General features: G+C 40.8%; 1 protein-coding gene across 6 annotated transcripts in view; it reads left to right on the plus strand.

Annotated features, from left to right (window-relative positions):
• Positions 1-25,285, plus strand: part of LOC125092819 (basic proline-rich protein-like) — a 299,445-nt gene that overhangs the window by 228,294 nt on the left and 45,866 nt on the right. For 3 of the 6 annotated variants that reach the window (XM_047717259.1, XM_047717258.1, XM_047717260.1), the window contains one exon: positions 15,862-15,953. The exons of 1 other annotated variant lie outside the window; for it this stretch is intronic. In XM_047717259.1, coding sequence (XP_047573215.1) covers positions 15,862-15,953 — 92 coding nt within the window. Of the gene's footprint in view, positions 1-15,861; positions 15,954-16,821; positions 17,191-19,574; positions 19,744-25,285 lie in introns of those variants that run through there. 2 more of the 6 variants (XM_047717261.1, XR_007125075.1) reach the window with 2 other exon arrangements.

Below are 25,285 nucleotides of genomic sequence, written 5' to 3' on the forward strand. Positions count from 1 at the left end.
ATTTTTTACAGAAATAGAAAAAAAAAGTCCTAAATTTTGTATGTAACCACAAAAGATCTCAAATAAACAAAGCAATCTTGAGAAGGAAGAACGAAGCTGGAGACATCACACTGTCTGATTTCAAATTATATTACAAATTATAGTAAACAAAACAACATGACATTGGTATAAAGCACACATACCAATGGAACAGAATTGAGAACCCAGAAATAAACCCTCACGTATATAGGCAACTAATATTTCTCAAGGGAGATGAGAACATTCAGTGGAGAAAAGATGGTCTTCTTTAATAAATTGTGCTAGGAAAGTTGGATATTAATGTGTAAAAAATGAAATTAGACCCCTATATTATACCACTCACAAAAATTTACTCAAAATGGATTAAAGACTTAAATATAAGACCTGAAACTGTAAAGCTCCTTGAAGAAAATATAGAGGAAAAAATATCCTTGATATTAGTCTAGGCAGTGATTTTTGTTTTTTTGATGTGACTCCTAAACAACAAGTAACAAAAGTAAAAACAAACAAGTAGGACTACATTAACCTAAAAAACTTCTGCACAGCAAAATAAATGCTCAACCAAAATGAAAAGTCAACCTGTGGAATGAGAGAAAATATTGCAAACCAAATGTCTGATAAGGGGTAAAGATCTAAAATATATATAAGGAACTCATACAACTCAATAGCAAAAAAACCCCAAATAATCTGATTAAAAATGGGCTAAGTACTTGAATGGATATTTTTTCAAAGTTAGTATTTAGATGGGCAACAGGTGTGTGAAAAGATGTTCAAGATCACTAATCACCAGGGAAATGCAAACCCAAACCACAAATAGGTATTACCTCACATTTATTAGAATGACTATTATCAAGAGGACAGTGGTGCTGGTGAGGATGTGGAGAAAAGGAAGCCCTAGTAGACTCTTGGTGGGAATGTAAATCGGTACGGCCGCTATGGAAAAGAGTACAGAACTTCCCTGTAAAATTAAATATAGAACTACCATATGATCCAGTAATTCCATTTCTGGATGTACATCCAAAGGAAATGAAATCACTATCTTGCAGTGATATCTGCACCCCCATATTTATTGCAGCACTATTTACAAAAGTTAAGGCATAGAAACAACCTAAGTGTCCATCCATGAATGAGTAGATAAAGTAGATGTGTGTGTGTCCATGTCTGTGTGTGTGTGTGTGTAATGTATTATTATTCAACCATAAAAAAGAAGGAAATGTTACCATTTGCGACAACTTGGATAACCTTGAGGGCATTATGTTAAATGACATAAGTCACACAGAGAAAGACAAACACTGTACAGTCTCATTTTTTATGTGGAACAGGAAAGAACAAAACTCAAGGAAAGAGAGGACACACAGGTGGTTGCTGGAGGTGAGGGTTGGGTGAAATGGGTGAAGGTGGTCTAAAGGTGCAGATGTCCACTGCTGGGGATGGGAGGTACAGTGTAGTGACAGCACTGTATTATGTATTTTAAAGTTACTGAGACAGTAGATCTAAAAATTCCCATCACACGCAAAAAAATTGCAGCTACGTGAGGTGATAAGTATGTTAACTAAACTTACTATGCTAATCATTTTACAGTATATACATTTATCAAATCATTGTGTTGGACACCTTAAACTTATACAATATTATAACCAGTTATATCTCAATAAAGCTGGAAGAATATTTTAACTGTTTTTAGGTTAAAGTCATGATACATACTATTTATATTCATTAGCTTTTTCTTTGTTCATTATTAAATATGCTAGAAACTGAATATATTGCTGTGAGTTAATTCAGCATAATTCCTGCTCTTGGGTATATGTCTAGTGGCAGAGCCTTTGCAAATAGTATTTTTGTGTCTCTTCCCTCTATCTGCAGCTATATATTAATTACAAACTCTAACTTATACAGAGGAAAAGTAAACATAATTATTAAAAAAGAACAAAAGGGTAAATTTAAGGGAAAGTTTGTAGAAAATGTTCCCCTTTGGAAGTGTCAGTAGGAATCTGCACACTGAAAAGTAATAAACTAGACGAAGAGAAGGAGAAAAGCTTTCTAGAGGAAACAGCATGAGAACCAAGAATACGGGTCATTGGAAAAACTGAGAAATTGTTGAACTGAAGAACTGAGCAAGTGTGGCTTTCAGGAGGGTAGGCCAGGGACAGTGTCATGAGATGACCTTGGAGCTGAGCCTTTTAGGCCATGCGAAGGAATCTGGAATTGTTCTTGAATGCAGTTGGAAGCCAGTCCAGGGTTTTGAGGAGGCAGGGTTTCGTGGTGTAAAATGCTCATCCTGGCTGCTGTATGGATAGTGGATTAGGAGTAGCGAGGGTGAAAGCAGGGGCAGGAGTTGGGAATCTGTTGAGGGGTCCAGTCAAGGATGTAGTGGGTTGGGCTACAATTAGGTCAGAGGTGGAGCAAGTAGACAGACGTAATATATTTTGGAATTAGCATGAACAGAGACAGGGGCTCCCGGATGCCTCAGTTAAGTGTCTGACTCTCAGGTCATGATCTCAGGGCTGTGAGATTGAGCCTCATGTCAGGCTCTGTGCTGGGCTTGGAGCCTGCTTCAGATTCTCTCTTCCCTGCTGCCTCCTGCTGGCTCTTGCGTGCTATCAAAAAAAGAATGAACAGAAGGGAGTGAGCCAGAATTGGCCTCAGTGGTAATACCCTGTTTTCTGGCATGAACATCTGAATGGTCGTAGGCACCATTTACTGATATGGAGGACATAGCGGGACGAGGGATCTGGCAGGGGCATCAGGAAGTCAGCTTTGGATGTGTTAAACCAATAACGCATTTGAGTGCAGAGGTGACTTACGAAGTTGGATGAATGTGCCTGAAACCCAGAGAGTTTTAGGCAGGTTTAGGTTTAGGCAGAAGATTAAAAACAACCATGAGAGTAGATAGGCTTGCCTAGGACAGGAAAAACAAGAGTCAGTCTTTGGGAACTTCCTCATGGAACCATAAGGTAGATGAGTTGGCATTGGCAGAGAGAGGAAAAGAGCAGCCAGGAGGTGGGGGGTTTCCAGGAGAGGCTGGGGAGAGGAAGCCAAGAGGAAGTGTTCTGTAAGGAAGGAGGGGGAATGATAGGCAGGATAGACCCTGTCACAAGTCAAGTGAGATGAGGACTCAAAACTGTTCTTGGGATTTGGCAATGAGGGCTTTGGAAAGGATATCAGAGGTGATCTCAGGAAGAACGGTTTATTTTATTATTTTTGTGCTAAGGTGTAATTGACATAAACATTCTATTAGTTTTAGGCGTACATCATGATGAGTGATATTCGTATGTATTGTGAACTGATCACCATCCAGTAAGTCTGGTTAACATCTGTCACCACACAGAGTTAGAGATTGTTTTTCTTGTGATAAGTACTTTTAAGGTTTCCTCTCAGCAACGTTCAAATGCAGAGTTCAGATTTATGAACTGTAGTCATCATGCTGTCCATGACATCCTCATGACTTACTTATTTTATAACTGGAAGTTTGTACCTTCTGACCCCTACACTTGTTTCCACTGATGGGTGGATAAAGAAAATATGAAACACACTCACTTTCTTTCTCCCACTCTCTCTCTCAGTGGAATATTATCCATCCATATAAAAGAGGGAGATCTTGCCATTTGCGACATAGATAGACCTTGGGGGTATCAGGCTGAGTGACAAAGGTCAGACAGCGAAAGACAGATGCTGTATATATCTCTTCTATGTGAAATCTAAGAAAAACCCAAACAAATGGAAAATTGAGTTCACAGATGCAGGAAACAGATATAGATTGGTGTTTGCCAGAGGTGAGAGGTGGAGGGCAAGCAACATGAAAGAAAGATTAGTCTGAGTGGAGAGGGAGGTAGGAGTCAGACGGAGGGGCCCAGAGATGAGAAAATGAAGACAGTCAGGGCTGACGCTGCTTGGGAAATGTGTCTGGCAGGGAGAGAGGGTGATGTCTGTTGGCTCTGAGTCAGCATCTCACACAAACACACACACACCCAGAGACAAATGTGAATCCATAGATAATACAGAGATAGTAGGGTCTGCATCCTGGAGAATGGAATCTCTTCATTTTGCTTGTGTCTTAGAGTACAGGCAAAGCTACCCCAAAATATAGTGACTTAATAAAAGTTAAATTTTTTCACATAAAATGCAGATGTTGATGCTTCACCCAAAATGCACAAGAAGCTAGGAAAACACATGTCTCCTGACACTTGGGCGGTAGCATCATAAGTGGTAGATTCCTAAGCGTAGGGAGGGTGTACACAAAGTCCCAAAGCATGACACATGTCCGGTACGATTATCCTAATGTCCTTTCAGCTGGCAGCATGCTCAGCTGCCTCACTAAATAGAACTGGGCTTTTGAGAGAGTTAACGTTAGAAACGATAAATTCTTATTCTGAACATCAGGGGCAAAGTGGCTAGCTGGGGGGCTAGATCTTAGGGCAGCATCTGCAGCCTGCATGCACCTGCTGCCTCCCGAGGCAGCCGGTGCACCCCACCCACCCCTGATCCGAAAAGGCTGTGGCTGATCTGGAACCCGCCCCAGCTCCAAGGCTGAGTGAAAGCCGAGGAGGGCTGTGGCGTAATTTTTTCCGCTGCTCCATTCAGTGCAACTGCCCCTACGGGATCTAGTTATCGTGCGCGCCACCTAGCTCTTCGTTTTACTTTGGAGTTAGCTGTAGCAGAGGGTTGGACTTCTAGGATGCCAGTCGGTTTGTTAAGTCGTTGGCTGAGATTGCTTCAGGATTTGGGGGTCATCTTGATACACCGCTCTCATTTGCTAGTTACAGACTCAAAAGTGTTCACATCAGCATCTCCTCCTCCTCCTCCTCCTTTTCTTTTTTTTAAATGAACAAGTGGGGAGGAGGGTCAGAGAGAGGGAGAAGCAGACCCTCTGCTGAGCAAGGAGCCCAATGCGGGGCTCGATCCCAGGACCTTGAGATCACCACCTGAGCAGAAAGCAGACGCTCAACTGACTGAGCCACCCGGGCGCCCTCGGCTTCATTTTCTTACTCAAATCAGCCAGCTAGGAAGTGGCAGTGTGTGTACCCTGCTTCGTTTCTTGTGATTTCAAAGTCAGGGCAAGTTTGTCTCACTCATCTTGTGTTTTCATTGCCTGGCACGGTGACCTGATACCCAGCAGAAGCTGCAGGTGACGGGACGTGCCCACTGAGATATTTGTGGGCTACTCACCCCGGCCCCAACAGCAGGGCTAGTATCCTGTAGAGAACAGAAGTCTAAGTGCTCCAGTTCCGCGCACAGCCTCTATTCTACTTCCTGGTGTGAGAAGGACACTCGTTTGGCCAACTTTTACCAGCGGCTGCTAAGAGGAGGCCCAGGATCGAGAAGGAGGTGGGCTTCTGCATACAGTCCTTATGAGTAAGAGAAGCTCCTTCTCTCTCTTTCCCAAAAGAGATTAGAGAGGCTAATGGGGTTTGGAGGTTGCCATGTTTCTGAGCCGAGGTAAAGGAGGGGGGCAGGAGGATTGCTCATACAATTCTTGAGGTCCACAAAAAGCAGACACTGTGGGTTCCTTATTGGATGCCTGCCGAGTTGTAGTACTTGCTGATCTGCCTGGTACTGATGGAGCACAAAGAAGAGCATTGGTCAGAGAGAGTATGGTGGTGTAGCCAGTTGTAGAGGAAACAAGGCTGTTTCCTCAAATTCATGGTTTCTGAGAAATATGCAAACAGGATCTACCCCGTGAGCAGGCCAGTATTGACCCTGGATCACACAGGGAATACTAGCTTGGGTCACCAGGTGGGCTAAAAAGGCTCTCATATCAAGCCAGGTGACAGGGTGCTGCCAGCTAGGAGACAGCTGGAAGATGCAATTAGATCTAACAACCGACCACCAAACCCCGGCGTTCCCGCTTGGGAGGGAAACCCCTGCCAGCAAGGCTTGTTTGGGTCTCCGCCTGTCCATCTGTATCAGCTGAGACTGGGGTCAGTCATTAAAAGAGTAGGCTACCAGCAAAGAAAACAACAACGAATGACAGCGGAGAAGTGTCCCCCAAGCTTTTATCTGCTCTGTCCTCAGGGGAGTGAAGCCAGGCAAGAGGGCGGGGACGTGGTGGGGGGCAGACAGCACCTGCTTCCTTTCCTCCGCCCATCCATCTCTTTCCTCCACAGCCACCGGAACCAGCAGCTTGGCCTGCTCTGCAGGGAGGAGGGGATCCGAGAATGGATGAGGCTGAAATGTTGCAATGGACTTAAATCATTTTATTATGAAAAATATTCAAATATATACAAAAGTAGAATGTAATGAGCTCTCGCGAGTTCACCAAGCCCCAATGAGTATCAGCATTTTGCCAGTCTTGTTTCATGCATCCTTCCCTGACTTTTATTTTATGAAAAACATTTTTTTGTCAGACCGTTTTAAAGCAAATCCTGGCCCTTATGTCCTTTCACATCAAATACTTTTGGGTGTATTTCTCGCAGCTAGAGACTCCCCCAACCCCACCCCACAAAACCATTATGCCAGTATTGGTTTCTAACAAAATTAATATTAATTCCTTACTACCATACAGCATCCAGTCCACATTCAAATTTCCCCAGTTGTTTCAGGGGTACCTTTTCACAGTTTTTCAGATTTGTGTATAGCAAGACCTGCATTTTGCATTTGGGTATCTGGTGTTTTGTGCGTCTCTTTTATTATGTTTCCCCCTATTTCACTTTCTTCCCCGCTCATGACGTTAATTTGTTAGAGAAGCAGTTTCATTTGTCCTATAAGAAGTTTCACCCTCTTGACTTCTTACTTCCTAATGGTGACAAATAACTTGTTTCCCTATCCCTGGTATTGTCTAGAAGCCAGTAGGTAGATTTAGAAACTTGATTAGATTCAGATGAATGATTTTTAGACAAGAGTACTTGGTAGGTGGTGTTGTATATGCTGCACTACTTTAATAATCCAGAGTGATCAAATGTTTTGGGATGGGTTGAGAATAAAAGTCACTCGCTTCCCAGGGGGAGGAAGGGTACACAGTGCGCAGCTGGTGGTAGCAGTTCCTGGAAAAAATAAAACCACTGTGTTTATTTCTCAATCAGTTGAGCGTCTTTGGCCACTCCAATTATACAGGCGGGTTGTGATGGAACTTTAAAATTGCCTTTTCCACTAGGGATCCAAATTCAATAGACATATGAGTTGGCAGACGGGACAGTTTTGAAAAACAGCCCCCAGCTCCAAATGGGTCAAATTAAGGAGAGGAGAGAGGGTTGTGGACGCAGCCAGCTGTCTGCCCCAGCCCTGGGCTGGGCAGCTGGAGGGCACCTCGGTGGGGCCCTGAACCTCAGGTGGCCTGAGGAAGGCTAGCTGGTGGCTTTGGGCTTTGCCCTGTACTCTGTGTTTGTTGAGCCAAGAGAGGTTAAATGATTATTATTTGTTTGCCAGAGGTGACCACACACATGGGAGAACAACGTGTCTTCTTGGATTCTGTCAGATAAATTGGGCTGTGAAGAGGGCTCCTAGGAGCAAGAGTCTGGAAACAGATGCCAGACCCTGTGGGGCTTCGGAGGTTGATGGCACTGAGACAAGTTCATCCAGGTTAAGGGACAAAGGTTTCCAGCAATGAGAGTCTCCCAAGAACCCACTAAACAACCCATACAGCAAGAATGAGCTTTAGGTATCTCGCAGGCTCAGGAATGGATGCCATCCGCTGACGGAACCAGTTTAGTACGAACTTTCTTATTGCTTTTTCTTCTTCCTTCTGTGTATCCCAGCACCTGAGGGGATCAGCAGCTGTAAAGAAGAAAGCCTGATCCACCCCCCTCCTCAAGACTACATGTCTGAATCCAGCCTAGCCCTGGAAATGGGGGATAGAATCTAAGTCAGATTTGGAGTATGAATTATTAAAAGGGATTGGGAAAGGGGCACCAGGGTGGCTCAGTTGTCAGAGCACCTGACTCTTGAATTCAGCATAGGTCATGATCTCAGGGTTGTGAGATCGAGCCCCACATTAGGCTCCATGCCCAGCGTGGAGCCTGCTTAAGATTCTCTCTTCCTCTCCCTCTGCCCCCTTCCCCACTTCTTTAAAAAAACAAAAAGGGATTGGGAAGTCTAATCTCTGAATTAAGATGGTTTTGTGACTCTTAGTGAGGTAGGAGTGAGCAGAGAGGATCTGGCCGTTGTCCAGATTTTCATCAGGAGCAAGGGAGGTCCACCTCCCCCTGATCGATTTTTTTTTTTTTTTTAAAGATTTCATTTATTTGAGAGAGAGAGAGAGAGCATGAAAGGGGCGAGGGGCAGAGGGAGAAGCCAGCTCCCTGATGAGCAGAGGGCCCGATGTGGGACTTGATCCTGGGACTCCAGGATCATGACCTGAGCTGAAGGCAGTTGCTTAACCAACTGAGCCACCCAGGTGCCCCCCCCTCGATCGATTTTTAAAAGGGCTGAGGGAGTTTTGTTTTGATCCCATTCTTTAGTTGTGCTTGTTCAACGTACTAGTTGCCCAGGCGGCCAGCGTTGGACTGAAGGAGTGGGTCAGGGCTAATTTGCTGGGTCTGGCTAGGTGAAAAGAGGATGGACCAAGCTGACTTCGTCTTTTTCATGTCTTGAAATCAAAGTAAAACCTCAGAACACTGATGCGGTAGGAGTGCATCCTGTTCCATGACCTGCTGGTGGGAGGTGCAAACCTGCTTTTTGTTCATTTCATCCCGCATCCTCTATGTATTCCTCATTTAGGGTCATTTCCACAGGCTGTAACAGATACAATTTTGATTTTAAATCCCTTGAATTGTCTTCTTGCTTTCTATTTTTTTTTTTAAAGATTTTATTTATTTATTTGACAGAGAGAGATCACAAGTAGACGGAGAGGCAGGCAGAGAGAGAGAGAGAGAGGGAAGCAGGCTTCCTGCTGAGCAGAGAGCCCGATGTGGGACTCGATCCCAGGACCCTGAGATCATGACCTGAGCCGAAGGCAGCGGCTTAACCCACTGAGCCACCCAGGCGCCCCTGCTTCCTATTTTTTTTAAAAAAACATTTTATTTATTTATTTGACAGAGACAGCAAGAGAGGGAACACAAGCAGAGGGAATGGGAGAGGGAGAAACAGGCTCCCCACTGAGAGGGGAGCCCAATTCTGGGCTTGATCCCAGGACCCTGGGATCACGACCCCAGCTGAAGGCAGACGCTTAACGACTGAGCCACCTAGTGCACCTGTCTTCTTGCTTTGTAAATATGATTTTTAGGACCATGGCAGTTTTCTAGAGAAAGTACTCCACTGTATCTCATTTCAAGTTGCCTATGTTAACCTGGACAGAATGAAACATAGTGTCATTCGTTAGTTATGCATGTCCCTGAAAAACCCTAGTGTGTATTTGTCATAAATGACCTCAAACAATAAAACGTTATGTTGTATAAACATTTAAGAGCCCTTAGAAATGTTGTTTTTAGCATTTGCTACCCAGTTTCCTTCCTTTGCTTAGGAAGTGTGCTTTGCAACTTTGGCAACTGAGATTATCCACCCGAAGGGTAAAATTCTTTATTTATAGTTGGATAAATACAATTAATGTGACCTGTTGAAATAATATATTGTATTGAATTAATATATCGATTGAATTATATTATATATTATATAATAATGCAATAATATATTATAAATATACTTAATAATATAATAAATATATTAATAATATATTATTAATATATTATAAATTAATATATAAATAATATATAATAAATATATTTATAATATATTATATATTATAAATTTATTTATAATATATATTATTACATTATTATGATATATATAATATACATAATATTATATTTATATATTCTATTATATATAATTGAAATAATATAATATATTGAATTAAAACTTGTTCTTTGTGAGTAATACATATATATAAGTGATTCTTTTGCTGACCAAAGAAGACTGTGTCCTTTTGATGTTTGGGTCTTAATCATCAATAAGGCTCTTTCCCAGAAGGGATTCTTGAATCTTGCTTTTTTTTTTTTTTCTTTTCCTTTCTTGACTTCCTGTGTTAACCTCTTCTGAAAATTACTGAGATTTTTCTCTTAGAATCAGTGGTAAGCCTAAAATGCTACTCTTCTTTCACTGCATCATAGCTATGAAGAATGACAAGAAAGGAGAAAATTAATGGCATGAATTTAAAAGTTTTTATCTCTTTCATCAGGGAAGATAAAATTTTATAGATAGGTAAACATTTACGTCTTCTGGGAAACGGCTCTACAATTCAATGACGGTGGGGAGATGAACTCTAAAATTAAAAAAGCATGTGAACATATGATTATTATTTTAAGGGGAAGTATTTCTATTCTTATTGCTGCTGTTTATGAAGAAAACACTTGATGGTAGATGATTTATCTAGCCATTTAAAATACGAAATTACAATGTGACATATGATGATAACTGTGTTCCCATTCAGGTGGGAAGTCAACTAAAGGGAAAAATAATGTAATGACTTGTTTGTTGGTGAAAATAAAGCAAGCAGTTTTAATCTAAATACTTTGAAATGAATCCAATTTATCAGAAAACTTACAGTATTTTCATCCAAGATATTCAGATATCTTGTAAATTAGCTTTTCAGGCTGCCATTGTCTGGTAGCAAAAAGAACAAAGGTTTCTATTCCTACTTTGCTGAAGGACTGTAGGTTTGCTTTAAAGCTCTCTAAAAAGTCAGTGGCTAAAATAGCTGAAGCCATTTTCCATGGGCTTCCACTGTGAAGCTGAAGGTAATACATTTCTCTGTGGCTTTTCAATAGGATTTTTTTCAGATAGTGCTAATTTTCATCTGGCATTACTTAAAAAAAAACACACACACAAAAACTTTTTCTTGTTTTAATCATTAACTTAAAATATGTTTATTACTTTTTTGCATATATATTGAGTTTTACTCACTGGGCCAGTATTAAAATTTACCGGAACACTGGAAATATTTCCTATCTGGGAGAGGGAGGGGTTAATCATCTGTTGGAAACATGGTTTGGTAAGAAATGAAACTACTCCTACAAAATAAGAATATGCCTCAGTGTTCGGTCCTCGTAGTAGTGCAAATCCATATTAGCCACAGGAATCTGAAGAAAGATGGCAGCTGACAGTGACTTCCCCTGGTTCTGATTTCTGACTGCTCTTAGGAGCTTTTTGTACTAGTGCCGTGTAGAAAGACACCAGACTTATGTCAGTAATAATTCTCAAGTGCTTCTCATGCTAGAATTCCATGACTCCCTGCATAACAGACATTTAGCTAGGGACTGGCTCATGTAAGACAGAGGGTTTAGCAGATGAGAGTCTTATGCATATCAAATGTAGAGCTTCAAGAATCAGAGACATCTCTGTACATGTCTTATTAAATTACTGGAAACCTCAGGGATAGTGTGAGCTACAGCCTTAAACCCTGCCATGAAGTTCGAAGTACTGCTCATTTCTGTGCCTGTCCTCATTACCTCTTGCTCTCTGTTTATGTCTAGATTTTGATTAGGGCTCCTTTTAGATGTTAATGAGGAACAAACTGTTGAGACAGACAGTATGTGTCTGTGTAGGGGAGATAAGTGCTGTTTCCCATTTGATTGGTTGGTGTCTTTTCAAGTGTTCAGACATTCAAATTATAGCCAACAGCAATGATATGCTTAAAGAAAATGGGCTTCCCTTAATTAAAATGCTTAAAACAAATACTAAGCATTGGAAAACAGCCAACTTTTTTTTTCTTGTTTACCTTTTTAATAAGGCATAATTTATGTAAACACATACAAGGTACACAAATCATAAGTGTAGAGCTCATTGAAGTTTACATATGAATATAGCTGTATAATCACTTCCCAGATCAGTATTTAGAACACATCTAGCCCTCCAAAAGGCTTCCTATCTACCCCTCTTTAACAGATAATACCTCCTCCCCACAAAATAACCACTATTTGGACCTATGTCTGATCTAATCCAATATCTGGGATGAGTTTCGCCTGGTTTTGAACTTCACATAAATGGCATGATAAGATGTTGTGTCTGTGAGATTGATTATATGCTGCTGCATATAGCAGTGGTGTTCTTTTTTGGTGTTGGGTAATATTCTATTGTATGACTATACTACAATTTATCAATTCTACTGTTGATGGACGATTTTGTGTTCTCTAATTTTTGGCTATTACAAACAAAGCTTCCCTATGAATAAATATCCTTGTATGTGTTTTCTGGGGGATACCAGTTCTTGAATTACTGGGTCATAGGGTAGGCCTATGTTTATCTCTAGAATACACTAATCAACAGTTTTCCAAATTGGTTGTGCCAGTTTAGACTCCCACCAGCAATGGATGCCAGTTCCAGTTGCTTCACATCTTTGGCAACACTTGGTATTGTCAGCAACCAACTTAAAATTAAAAAAAAAAAAAAAAAAAAAAGCTAGCTCTAGTTTAAAAATGCAATTTTTATATCCCTCAGAACTCAGTTACTTGTTTTGAAATGAATTTTTAATTCACCAAGTGATACTACTCAGTGCCTGCTGGGTTCAGAGTGCTTTCTTTGTGCTCTGGGGTCTGTAAGAGAATTAAACTCAACCCCTGCTTTTATGGGTTTACCATAGCCCACTAGGGTGCTATAGAGAACAGGTCATCAGCAGTGCAAGTCAGGGTATGAAAAAGTACCATCATCAATAGTCTCTTCAACACGTCTTGATAACAGAACTGTGTCCTCAGCTAAATTTTCAGATGCATTTGCTTTTTCTAGTGTCTTCTCTGTCTTCTCACTTTTCCTGTAACACTGAAATGTCATTAGCTCTGTACTTTCCAGGATACCTTGCTGTGCCAGCCCATCTGGCTAATGGTGCGCCGTGTACTCTGGATCTGTCTCCCTCAAAGTACTCTGCCTTCCCCCCTCTGTTATCAGAAGATTCTCCCACATCTTGCTTGTGAGTCAGGGAAATTAAGTTTGGTGTTAAAACTGGATAGTGGTAGCTTTATGTTACCTCCTCTAAGAAGTGTTTTCCTTTTGAAAATGGATTCCAGGTGACATAGTGTCTTAGCTCAAAGGAATTAACCACTGATGCTTGGACTTTTGATGTTTTCAGGCTAATGGAAAATTTTGAGAAGTGTACTTGATAAATTTCACATTAAGGGAAGCTGTCCATTCCATCTACATTTAAAGGAGGCTTCAACAAGGGAATGACTTAAAAAACAAGGCAGAAATTCTAAATAATTCCTGTACAAGGATGAATTGACCCTGGTTATATCCATTGGTTTGGACCACTTACTCTAAATTGATTGGCCAAGTGCTGATGTGCTGAAGTTTTATAAATACCCAGAAAATGCCAAGTTTTATAAATATCCAGAAAATACCACCACCTTAGATCTTACATTGTAACAACTTTTCTATATCCTTATTATAACATTAAAGGACTTAATGTCTTTTTGTTTTTCACTGTTATTAGAGTAACAGTGTGGAAATTCAAATGTCTCTTCAATGTTTGGTTAAGACATGGGATAATGACAAGAATTCCAGTCTACCCCCAGAACCTATATTGCACCCTCTGATCAGAATTCTCACATGACATATAAGATAGCTCTAGATTTCAAAAAGCATTGTTTGGGGGTACCCGGGTGGCTCAGTCGGTTAAGTGTCCTACTCTTGATTTCAGCTCAGGTCGTGATCTCAGGGTCATGAGATTGAGCCCTGTAGAACCTGCTTAAGATTCTTTCTTTCTGTCTCTCCCTCTGTCTTCCCTGCTCCCAACCCTGCTCATGTGCATGCTCTCCTTCTGTCTCAAAAAACAACCCCCCCCACAAAAACGCCTGAAAGCACTGGTTGGATGAGAAGATATGGTGATAATTGTATTCAGTTGATTTTTCTTTCATTTGTTTCTTTCATTTGTTAAAACCTATCCATACACCTGAGTTACTTTTAGAAAACCCTGTCTTATTGTGTAATTTTCCTAGTTACTGGTTTTACACATCTTTTCTTAAATCTATTTCTAGGTACTTTTGTATTTTAGATAATATAGACAATGCTATCTTATTTTTTAATATTTTCTAACTGTTTGTGCTGGTAGATTGAAATACAATTGATTTTTCCATACTGAGTTTTTTAATCTAGCAACCTTGTTAAGTGCCCCTTTTATTGTTATATTTTATCTGTGTTTTCTTCTGGCCTTTTTAGAGATATAATCACACATCAGTAAATAATGACTATTTCATTTCTTCTTTGCAATTCCTTATAATGTTTCTTCTTTTTTTTTTTTTTTTTTTTTTTTTCTTTTTCCTTTTTTGGGCACTACTGTACAGGCTTGGATCTTGAGTACAGTGTTGAAGGGAGTGGTCATCCTTATCTTATTCCTGATCCCAAAGGGAACACTTTTTTTTTTTTTTAAGATTTTATTTATTTATTTGACAGACAGAGATTACAAGTAGGCAGAGAGGCAGGCAGAGAGAGAGGAGGAAGCAGGCTCCCTGCTGAGCAGAGAGTCCGATGTGGGGCTCGATCCCAGGACTCTGAGATCATGACCTGAGCCGAAGGCAGAGGCTTTAACCCACTGAGCCACCCAGGTGCCCCCAAAGGGAACACTTTTAACATTTCACGAGGAAGTATGATGCCTGTGGTGGGATTTTATAAATATCAAGATTAAGAAAGTTGCCTCTTATTCCGGTTGTTAAAAGTTTTGGTCCTGATGGACACACACTTTCTCTTTGTCTGTCGTACTCTTTAATGGGAAGATGGCAGTACTGACACACACTCATTAAGGCCTGATGTTTTAGATTGTTTGATATTACCTGGGATGGGTTCCAGGCAGATCCTTTCACTCCTTGTCTTGGCTGATTGATGCTGAAGAATTGATGTTTACTGTTCCCTAAGGCTTCCTTTTTGTGCTGGTAGAAATTTGGTTCTGAGCAAAGAAGGACTGGCTTCTTACCATCACAGTACATAATTTTGGGGTTTTGTTTGTAATTTTTTTCCTATATCAAGCTGAGGGTTGAGACTGTTGAGTTGTAACAGTCTGTCGTCCAACCCCATATTGCACATTAGCCTTAAAGGTGACCAGATGTTTGCATGTCATCAGAGAAGATTCACCCCTGTTCCTGGGAAAAGAACAGACTATGGGTGAATTGAAAATGTCATTCTCACCCTTCTTTGGGCACCACATTGCTGTGCAAAGGGTTCTGAGCCAGAATAGAGATACCTGAGATCCAAATAGCTCTCATGCTAAGGGCCTCACTCTTGCAAGCCTTTGTGTTTCCTTTCTTAGAAGGAGAGTTCGTAGTAACTATTCTTCAAAGGGCTATTTTTGCGTAAAGACTATAGATCTTTGAATGGTAGTCCATCATCATCCTTTTCCTCATTATCTCTATAAGGATTCCTGTAAGAATTTTCATCTTATCTTTCCAGATGGGAAATTATCTTACAGAAACAGCAGGTTGAGTAGCTTTAAATCCTAATGAGAATGGAGAGCTGTGATGTAGATCTGTCTTGCAAAATGGAGATTGAGTATATTTCAATTATACGTATTTAAAATGTGGATGTTAAAGAAATGTATTTACCTTGAAACAAAAATTTGTTTTTGGTAGAGGTCAAATTTCTCGTGCCATGCTCTCATAAGGTCTAGCATATATTAATTCAGTGAAGTGTATATTAGTTTCCTGGGGCTGTTGTAACAAATGACTGCAGACTAGGAGATCTAAAACTGTAGAAATTCATTCTTTCACAGTTCTGGGGGCCAGAGGTCTAAAATCAAGGTGTCAACAGGGCTGTGCTCACTCTGAAGGAGAATCCCAGAGAAGATTCCAGGCAGAATCCATTTCTTGCCTCTTGTAGCTTCTAGAAGTACTGGGCATTCATCGGCTTTTGCCCACATCACTCCAGGCTTCGCCTCCTTGATCACATTGCCTTTCCTTCCTTTATGTCAGCATTTGCTCTTTCTCTCTCTTGAAGCCTACATGGGATTGCATTTAGGACCTACCCAGACAATCCAGGATAAGCTCTTCCTCGGGAGATCATTAACGTCACATCTTTTGCCACAGAAGGTAATATTCACTCTCTGTGCATGTGAGGTAGAGTTGAGAGATCCTGCGGATTAGGATGTGGATGCGTCTTTTTGGAGATCATCATTCAGCTCATTAAAAGTAGAAGTTACTTTTTTTGGGTGCCTGGGTGGCTCAGTGGGTTAAGCCGCTGCCTTCGGCTCAGGTCATGATCTCGGGGTCCTCGGATCGAGTCCCGCATCGGGCTCTCTGCTCAGCAGGGAGCCTGCTTCCCTCTCTCTCTCTCTCTCTCTGCCTGCCTCTCCGTCTACTTGTGATCTCTCTCTGTCAAATAAATAAATAAAATCTTTAAAAAAAATAAAAATAAATAAAAGTAGAAGTTACTTTTTGATCATGATTATTCTCTCCCTATCACTAGAAATGGGCACCTAAAGACTAGATCAGCCTTGTATTTCTTTAAAGTGTGAATAGAGGTGCCTCTACTTTTAGTATCCAAAAAGTGGAGCTAGAGAAAATAATATTTGAGTATCTCTCATTTATCCTTTGGGCTTCCTGTTTATTTTCACTGAAACCGATTATTAGAGAAATTTGAGTTTGAAAGATATCTCTAATGACCTGATTATATGCACGAGTGCCATAAATATAGGTTAAAAGATTGAATTTTTAAATTTTACATGATGTCGAAGAATGTAGTGGTCATAGTCTGGCAAGAAAGCAGTAATGCTAGGTTACCTAGACAGGTGACGGTGTATGTCAGAGAAGAATGAAAGGATGCTTTATTTTAAATTTCGTCGTTCCGAGAATCAGCTAGACTGGTCGTCTTGTTGTATGATGTTTACCAACTTTAGAACTGTTCTGAAAGTTGGATTTTAGTCTTTAGAGCAGCTTTAATTTTATTCTCTCTGTATAGGTTAAGGAAAGGATATTTACAGTAAGCATGACCATAACCTTTCAAGCTGAACCAAATTTGTAATGTAATGGTTATTTTTAGTTCCTGAAATGGAATGGATTCATCGAGGTCCTCCTGCGTGCACAGCACAGCTCAGCATGATAGATGGAGGTGACCTGCGTATGTTCCCTTGCTTATCACTTATTTATTCCACAAATATTTACTGAATGCCTGCTGTGTGCCAGGTGCTGTTCTAGGAGCTTGGGAGTCTGTGATGAACAACACAGATAAGGATTTTACTTTCATGGAGTTTCTGTTCCAGTGAATTGATATTTCAGAAATTGATGTTTCTGATGAGTTCTGATAGGTGTGAAGGAGTAAACATTACAGGGTGGGCTGGAGAAGGTGCAGAAACACACAGGGTGGTAGAAACACCTCTTGCACAGGCCCCCAGGAAAGAATGGGTTCCATATCTTTGAGGAACAAAAAACAACGCACAGTAGGTGAGGGGTCTGTGGGAGGGAGATGAGGTTGGAAGGAGTTAGGGTCGGTCACCTAGTTCTGTGGTTTTTAGCCCCAGGCTTCCTGTTCAGAATGTCTGCAGGAGCTCAAAAACTTACCTGGCTCTCACCCCAGCCAAATTAAACTGGCATCTCTTTTGTTGTTGCTGTTGTTTTGTTTTACTTTGTTCCCAAGGGATTGTAATCTATTATGCAGCCAACAGGGTACTTCAGGCTTTTGAAAAGGTAAGGAATTTTATCTTAAAATCAATGGATTATCAGTGGAGTCCTTTAACAAAGGCAACCATAGGTTTGGCTTTTATGTTTTTAAAAGGTCTCTCGGCTTCTTTTGTGGCAAAGGGGTTAGAAGAGCAGTGGTGGGGGTGGGGGCACAAAACAAGGCGGGTCCTCAGGAGGGTGCCCTGACCCCGGGGTGGGGCTGAAGAGAAGTGCTCAACTGGGCCACATTCTGGAGAGGGCACTGACAGGGCTGTGGAGAGATTGCCTCAGGCCCGGAGAGAAAGCAGGCATCACATGGGACTCCTAGCGTTTTTCGTCTGAGGGACCAGGTGGAGGGTAGATCCATACACTGAGACAGGGAAGCCCGAGCTTGGGGAGGAAAATTAAGTTTGGCAGTAGATGTGCTACTTCAAAATGCTTTAAGCAAAGTTTCAGTTAGGCTTGTGGGTGCACGGAACACAGAAGGGTCCCATCAGGACGGGAAGTTTTCAGCAGAAGCCGTGTTCCTGGAAGGAGCAGGTATAGGGTGAGTAGAGCTGCGGAGACACACCCAGGATTCCAAAGTGGCCATGGCCATGGTGTACCACCCAGGCGGGAGGGTGGGGAGGACACTGTGGTAGGAGGCCTGGGCGTGGGGAGCCGTGTGGCCAGGAAAGAGGCTGAGAAGGTAGGTTGGACAGAATGGTTCATGTCTCTAGGAGTCACTGGGAGTCAGTGAGTATGTGTGAGGTATACAAGTTCTAAGCAGACTTGTGTGATTAGGAGGCTTGGTCCAGGGGCCCTAAGGCTTGGATTAAAGGAATTGAGTGGAGGGGTAGGGAGAGCACTTAGGAGGCTGCCATGCTGGGTCACTGTAGAGCCCACAAATTAGGATCTGATGTAGGGCCGTGGCTGGGGGAATGGCAGAGAGCAGATGGAGTTAAGGGAGAGTCTGATGATGACTGGCCTGGGCACTTGGGGTGGTGCATGGGGAGACTGGGCTTTTAGAGAGCCAGGGCAGAGGTGACACCTGGTCATCTGTGACTTACCGGTTGCCTCTGTATGCTGCAAATGATTTTGTTTTTGTGCTTCTAGGTCATTACTATTCTGTGGAAAAGGGACATTCAAAATATTTTGTGTGTGTGTATGAGCCTAAATCATTGGTATGAAGGGAGCAAGGAAACCTAATTAGAGAACGTACTTCGGATGTCCATGAATGTCATTTTCAAAGTTGCAGATCGCATGAAACGTGTTACGTGTTAGCGGCCAAGTTCCACGGGGGTCCCACCGTTGGACTGGGCTGTGGGAGGACAGCAGGGCTCAGGGAGTGACCAGCCATGTTCATCCCTGACAGCTCTGGTTTCCCGGGTGAGACCTCAGCGTAGGCCTGGGACCAGCTCTAGCAAGAGGGGCAAAAGGAGCTCAGGAGAGCAGAGGCCTTGGAGTAGAGGAGGAAGGGAGGGTAAAGATACTCTCGGGGTCAGGAGTGGGAAAGTGGAAATTAGGGGGCCGCGTGCTGGAGGAGCGACCTTTCCTCATCCCACTGGGCTAGGGCCTTCCCTTCCCTGCCCCCTTGGCCCCGGCTGGTTTCTCTTCTCCCGGCAGCTCTCCCGCGCTGGCTTGGGCCTTCCTTACCCTGTTGGCTCACCGGAAGCAGAAGTAGCTTCACAGTGAGCTCTTTTTGCTCGTGACCTTGTGACAGTTTCTACTAACAAGGCAAATGGGGTTGAGTCCTTCTCTCTTGTGCTCCCTGCCCTTCCTCCCGCTCTTCTGTTTGCCATTGTGAAGGAAGAGGAGGCCGCGCACGTACCCGAATGCCGGACCCCAGCACAGTGGAGTGGAGCACCCTTCAGCAGCGCTTGGGCTGAATTCTTTCCCGGGCTCTGTGTTACAGCGTGGGGAGCCCAGTGGGGCTGAGAAGAGCGTTCTCCACAGAGTGTTCTCCACTCTTCAGTCTGACTCTTCTCATTCTCCAGTCTTACTGTGCTTGTTTATGATAGCCTTTATCCACTGTATCCTGAAACCTAGCTCTAAATTTTACATATTTATTTTCAGTCATTTTTATTACAAAATACAACAGATGTGCAGAAGAAGCCCATAGACTGCAGTTGTATAGGTTAACGAATAATTAGAAAAGAAACACCTGTGGAAGCCTGCACACTGCCAGCCTACCTGAAGCCTCCTGTGGTCGCTTCTGGAATCACATCTCTTCCTCCTCCCCCAGGTAACCACTCTTCTCGTTTTTATGACAGTTTTGTTACTTTAAAAAGGAATCTCGCCAGTCTGTACGCATTATCACTTGGTTTTGCTTGGTTTCAAATCCTCTGTAAATGGAGTCAGACGGTACATCTTCTTCTTCTGTGTCTTGCTTCTTTGTTCCACATTCGGTTTCCAAGATGCATTTATTTTGTTGTGCCTAACTATAGATCAGTACATTCGGCTGCCATATAGTATTTTGTTGAATGGTGATATGACGTTGTGTTTTTCCACTCCTTTTTTTTTTTTTATAAATCAATCTTTTTTTTTTTTTTTGAGGATTTGATTTATTTATTTGACACAGAGAGAGATCACAAGTAGGCAGAGAGGCAGGCAGGGGGTGGTGGGGGGGTGCAGTGGGAAAGCAGGCTCCCTGCTGAGCAGAGAGCCCCGATGCGGGGCTGGATCCCAGGCCCTGAGATAATGACCTGAGCCGAAGGCAGAGGCTTAACCCACTGAGCCACCCAGGCGCCCCGTGTTTTTCCACTTCTTAAGGTTGGTAACAGTTTGGGGACTACAGAAGACACAGGGGTGAGCATTCTTATGCCTGCATCCCGGTGCGTGTTAGCATGACTTTCTCTTTCAGCCTAAGAAGGGGACGCGCTGGCTCATGGGATATGCTTCTCTTTACCTCCCTTGCGTTTCAGAATTTACATATATCCTTGTCAACACTTAGTATTGTCATACCATTTTTTTTTTTCCTAAACCAGGGTGTGTATTCTTATCTCATTGTGTTTTACATGGCTTTTCTCTGTTTACCAGTGAGGTTGGTCACCTTTTCATATATTTATGACCATATGGATTTCCTCTTTTTTGTGAAGTGGACCATTTTTGTGTTGTGTTGTCGACCACCTTTGAATTGATTGCTGAGTTCCTTACACATTCTGGATCCTAGTCTTCTGTTAGTTATACATAGAGCTAATCTCTTCTCTCATTATGTGGCTTTTCTAATTCTCCTATGGTGTTTCTTGATAAACAAAAAATTAAACATTTAGTATAGTCAAATTTATAAATCATTTCCTTTATGGCTTGTGCTTTTTGTACCTTGTTTAAGGTACCCTTCCCTATCCCAAGGTCATGAAGATATTTTCTTTCTTTTTCCTTTTTGCTTTTTAACCCTTTTCATCCATTACTCTTACCCCCTCCCCCCACCTCTGGCAGCCACAGTCTGTTCTCTGTCATGGTGAGCTTGGTTTTTGTATTTTTGTTTTATGTTTATATATCACAATGTCTCCATCCATTCATCTATTGATGACTACTTAGGTTGTTCCCATATTTTGGCAATTATGAACATTGCTGTAATGAACATGGGGGTCCATATATCTTTTTGAGTTAGATTTTTTTCTTTTTCAGATAAATACCCACAAATAGAATTGCTGGATCATGTGATAGTCTATTTTTAATACTTTGAGGAACCTCTGTACTGTTTTCCATAGTGGCTGTACAATTGGCTGTACCAATTTACATTCCCATCAGTAGCACACAAGGGTTCCCCTTTCTCCACTGCTCACGAACACTTGTTATTTCTTATGTTTTTTTTTATTTTTGCCATTCTGACAGGTGTGAGGTGATATCTTATTGTGATTTGATTTTCAGTTTCCTGATGGTTAATGATGCTGAGCATTTTTTCATGTGCTTGTTAACTATCTGTATCTTCTTTGGAAAAATGTCTATTCAAGTCTTTTGACCTTTGTAAAATTGGATTGTTTGGGCATTGTTTTCTTTTTTTTTTGCTACTGAGTTGTAAGAGTCCTCTGTATAATTTGGATATTAGCCCCACATCAGGTGTGTAATTTGCAAGTATTTACTCCCATTCTATAGGTTGCCTTTTGATTTTGTTTATGGTTTTCTTTGCTGTTCAGAAGCTTTTAGTAAAATATAGTCCCACTTAATTTATTTTTGCTTCTATTGCTTTTGCTTTTAGTGTCAGATTTAAAAAATCATTGCCAAGAACTATGTCTTGGGGGAGCTTACCTAGAAGTTTTATGGTTTTAGGTCTTGCATTCAAGTTTTTAATCCATTTTGAGTTAATATTTATGTGTGGTGTAAGGTAGGGATCCAGTTTCATTCTTTCACATGTGGCTGTCCAGTTTTCCCAGTACCATTTGTTGAAGAGGCTGTCATTTCCCCATCCTGTGTTCTTGGCTTCTTTTCATAAATAAATCAACATATGTGTGTGTGGGTTTATTTCTGAGCTCTCTTCTATTCTATTCCATTGATCTCTGTGTCTGTTTTTAATGCTGATACTTTTTTAATGCCATACTTTTCTGATGACAATAGCTCTGTAATTTAGTTTGAAATCAAGGAATGAGGATATTTTCTATATTAAATACTATATTTAATGTATTTTCTGTATTAAATTTAATAAATCAATTTAATATATTTTCTGTATTAAATCACTTTCTATATTAAATTTAGCCTTCATATTTGTCTCTGAAATTAATTTATGTGTGTGATGTGAGATAAAGATCACAACTAATTTCTTTTGTATGGCTATACAGTCATCCCAGCTTCATTTATTGAAAAGACTATTGTTTCTACGTCTGTGGGGCATCACCTATCCTTCTGAGTGTGAGTCAGTTTCTGAGCATTCTAGTATATTCTGTTGGTCTCTTCTATGCCTATACCACACTGGTTTAATTTAAAAAAATATTCTGATATCTGACAGGGCACTCTTGTTCTTTGAGAGAATTATGACTTGTCTGAGCCCTTTACATTTCCATGTAAAAGATTTCATAGCACCCAAATAAAGTTTGGGATTTCATTGGGTGGGATTGCATTGATTCTATGAACTAATTTGGAGACAACAGATATCTTTACACTACTGAGTCTTTCTCTAAGTCTTTTTAAATGTTTTAATAAAAGTCTTAATAATTTTTCAGAAGTCTTACATATCTTTTGTTATATTTGTACCTAGGCACCTGGTATTTTTTATATTATTGCAAGTATTACCTTTTTATGCTGCTATATAGAAATGTACTTGATTTTTTCTACATAGCTGATTTTCTGCATCAGAGAACTCTCCTATTCTAACAGCTTGTCTATAAATACCTTTGGATAGTCTACAAACATAATCATGTCATTTGTGAATAATGATATCTTTGTTTCTTCCTTTCTAGTCCTTGTACCATTTATTTATTTATGCATATCATCCTGGCTAGGCCTCCAGTTTTCTGTGGAATAGAAGAGCTGAAGGTGATCATCCTTGCCTTCTAATATCAAAGGGAAATTCTCTGCATTTAGTATGACATTTCCCGAAGGATTTTTTTGGTGGGAGCAGTAGATAATCTAATAAAGGGAAAGAAGTCATTTTCTATTCCAGCTTTCCTTGGGGTTTGAAATCATGAATATTGAATATTATTAAATATATTTTCTACATTTATTAAGATGATCATATGATTTTTCTGTTTAGACTGTTAATGTAAGAAATTAAGTTCCTGATTTCAGCATGTTAAAACAACTTATTACTTGGGATAAAATCAACTTGATATTTTATATATTACTGGATTCAGTTTGCTAAAATTTTGAGTGTGGTTTTTGTGTCTGTGTTCATGGAAGAGGTTAGTTTGTTATTTTCCTTTTTCTTACTATCTTTAGTGTTAAAATACAGCACTGAAATATTTAATTTCATTCTGAAGTTCCTTGAGGAATAAAAATTTAAGTTTTTTTGATCTGAAAGGCACCATTGCATGAAACAACTATTTACCCATGCATGTTGTTCAAGGAATATCAAATATTTGGAAAGTGATTTCTTCTGGAAAATTTCAAATCATGTACAGAATGTTCTAGTTTGGTGAATAATGAGAAAATTCCTTTATGTAAATTGTTTCATGGAAAAAAGAGTTCTTTTAAGAATGTTGGTGACATGTATGTAATGTCCTCATCCTTTGATAAAATAATTTTTAGAAAACTAGATTTAAAATTTGTTCATTATTCCATTTCAATCTCTAAATGAAGGGTCAGTATAGAAAGAGTTTTTCTTGCCTTGGATAACCATGACACTGATAATTTGAGAATTGAATCCATAATTGAGTAGTTAATTTGCTAAAAATAGTTTTCATTTTTAGAAGCAAAAGACAAGTGTTGCAACTTAAATAAAATCTATGTAAAAGCCACATGATGTAATATAATTTTGATTGATGTTAATATTCTAAATCATATGCATTCCTTTTTCTGCATTAACATTTCTTTATTTCAAGAGTATTCAGAAACGCCTTGGAAATCCTAATAATATAACTTGCTTATACAGGGATGTTGGATCCCTAATTATAAAAACTCAATTTTCTGGGATGCCTGGGTGGCTCAGTTGGTTAAGCATCTGCCTTCAGCTCAGGTCATGATCCCAGGGTCCTAGGATCGAGTCCTGCCTTGGGCTTCCTGCTCAGTGGGAAGTCTGCTTCTCCCTCTCCCTCTGTCTCTCCCCCAGCTCATGCTCGTTGTCTCTCAAATAAATAAACAAAATCTTTAAAAAGAAAAAACAACAACAAAACCCCCCAAATTTCTGAGAGAGTGGTGGAAAGGGAAGAGTCAAGTAATCAGCCTGAGGGCAGGGTTCCTACCTCACAGGAGTGGGCTGTTAAGTACATACATATATATGTATATTTTAGTAGTTATACACCTGAGCTATTAATATCACTTACAGCAAACATGACTTATACTCATGAAATGGTAGCTTTCCATTTGTACTGGTGATAAGCTAAGAGTTTTAGAATGTGAGGAGACATTAGCAACCATGGAATATAATTTCCTTGTCCCAGAGTTGAGACCAGTGACTTGCCTAAGATCAGAAAGGCATTTATTGGGATGCCTGGATGGCTCAGTCGGTTAAGTGTCTGCCTTCAGCTCAGGTCACGATCCCGGGGTCCTGGGAACAAGTCCCGCATCAGGCTCCCTGCTCGGCCGAGCTTCTCCCTCTGCCTGCTGCTCCCTTGCTTGTGGTAGCTCACTCTCACTCTTAGACAAATAAATAAAATATTTTAAAAAAAGAAAGGCATTTATTATTAGAGTTGAGACTACATTTTCTTTATTCATTCCTTTATTCAACACAAGTTTATTGAAAACCTGGTATGTGTGAGAAACTAGTCTACATACTGGGGATATTGTGGAGAATAATTGAAGTCCTTCCCTCATGGCGTTTATATTGCAAAGTAGGAAACTGGCAAATAACAAAGAGTTATGTAAAGAAATGACAGACATTGAGAATGGGCAGGAGAAGTGTGCAGGAAGACCGAGAATTGTGAGCAGGGCAAGAACACGGTCTGGCTTCAGTTTTGAAAGATGCACTCTGGCGGCTGTAGGATAGTCTCTTGAAGAGAGACAGGAATGGAAGTGGGACAGTGGTGAGGGGCTCCTGCAGTTTTATGGTGAGAGACCAAGGAGGTGAGGGATTCTGATTAGTTAAGACAGGCAGCTTGATGGCTTCCTGATATATTTTAAAGGTAGAGCAACAAGATCTGTAAAAAATATAAGGGCAATCCATATACTTCCACAATTTTGCCTGTTCCCTTTCA

This window comes from Lutra lutra, chromosome 2 (genome assembly GCF_902655055.1).
Source record: "Lutra lutra chromosome 2, mLutLut1.2, whole genome shotgun sequence".
Taxonomy (NCBI): domain Eukaryota; kingdom Metazoa; phylum Chordata; class Mammalia; order Carnivora; family Mustelidae; genus Lutra; species Lutra lutra.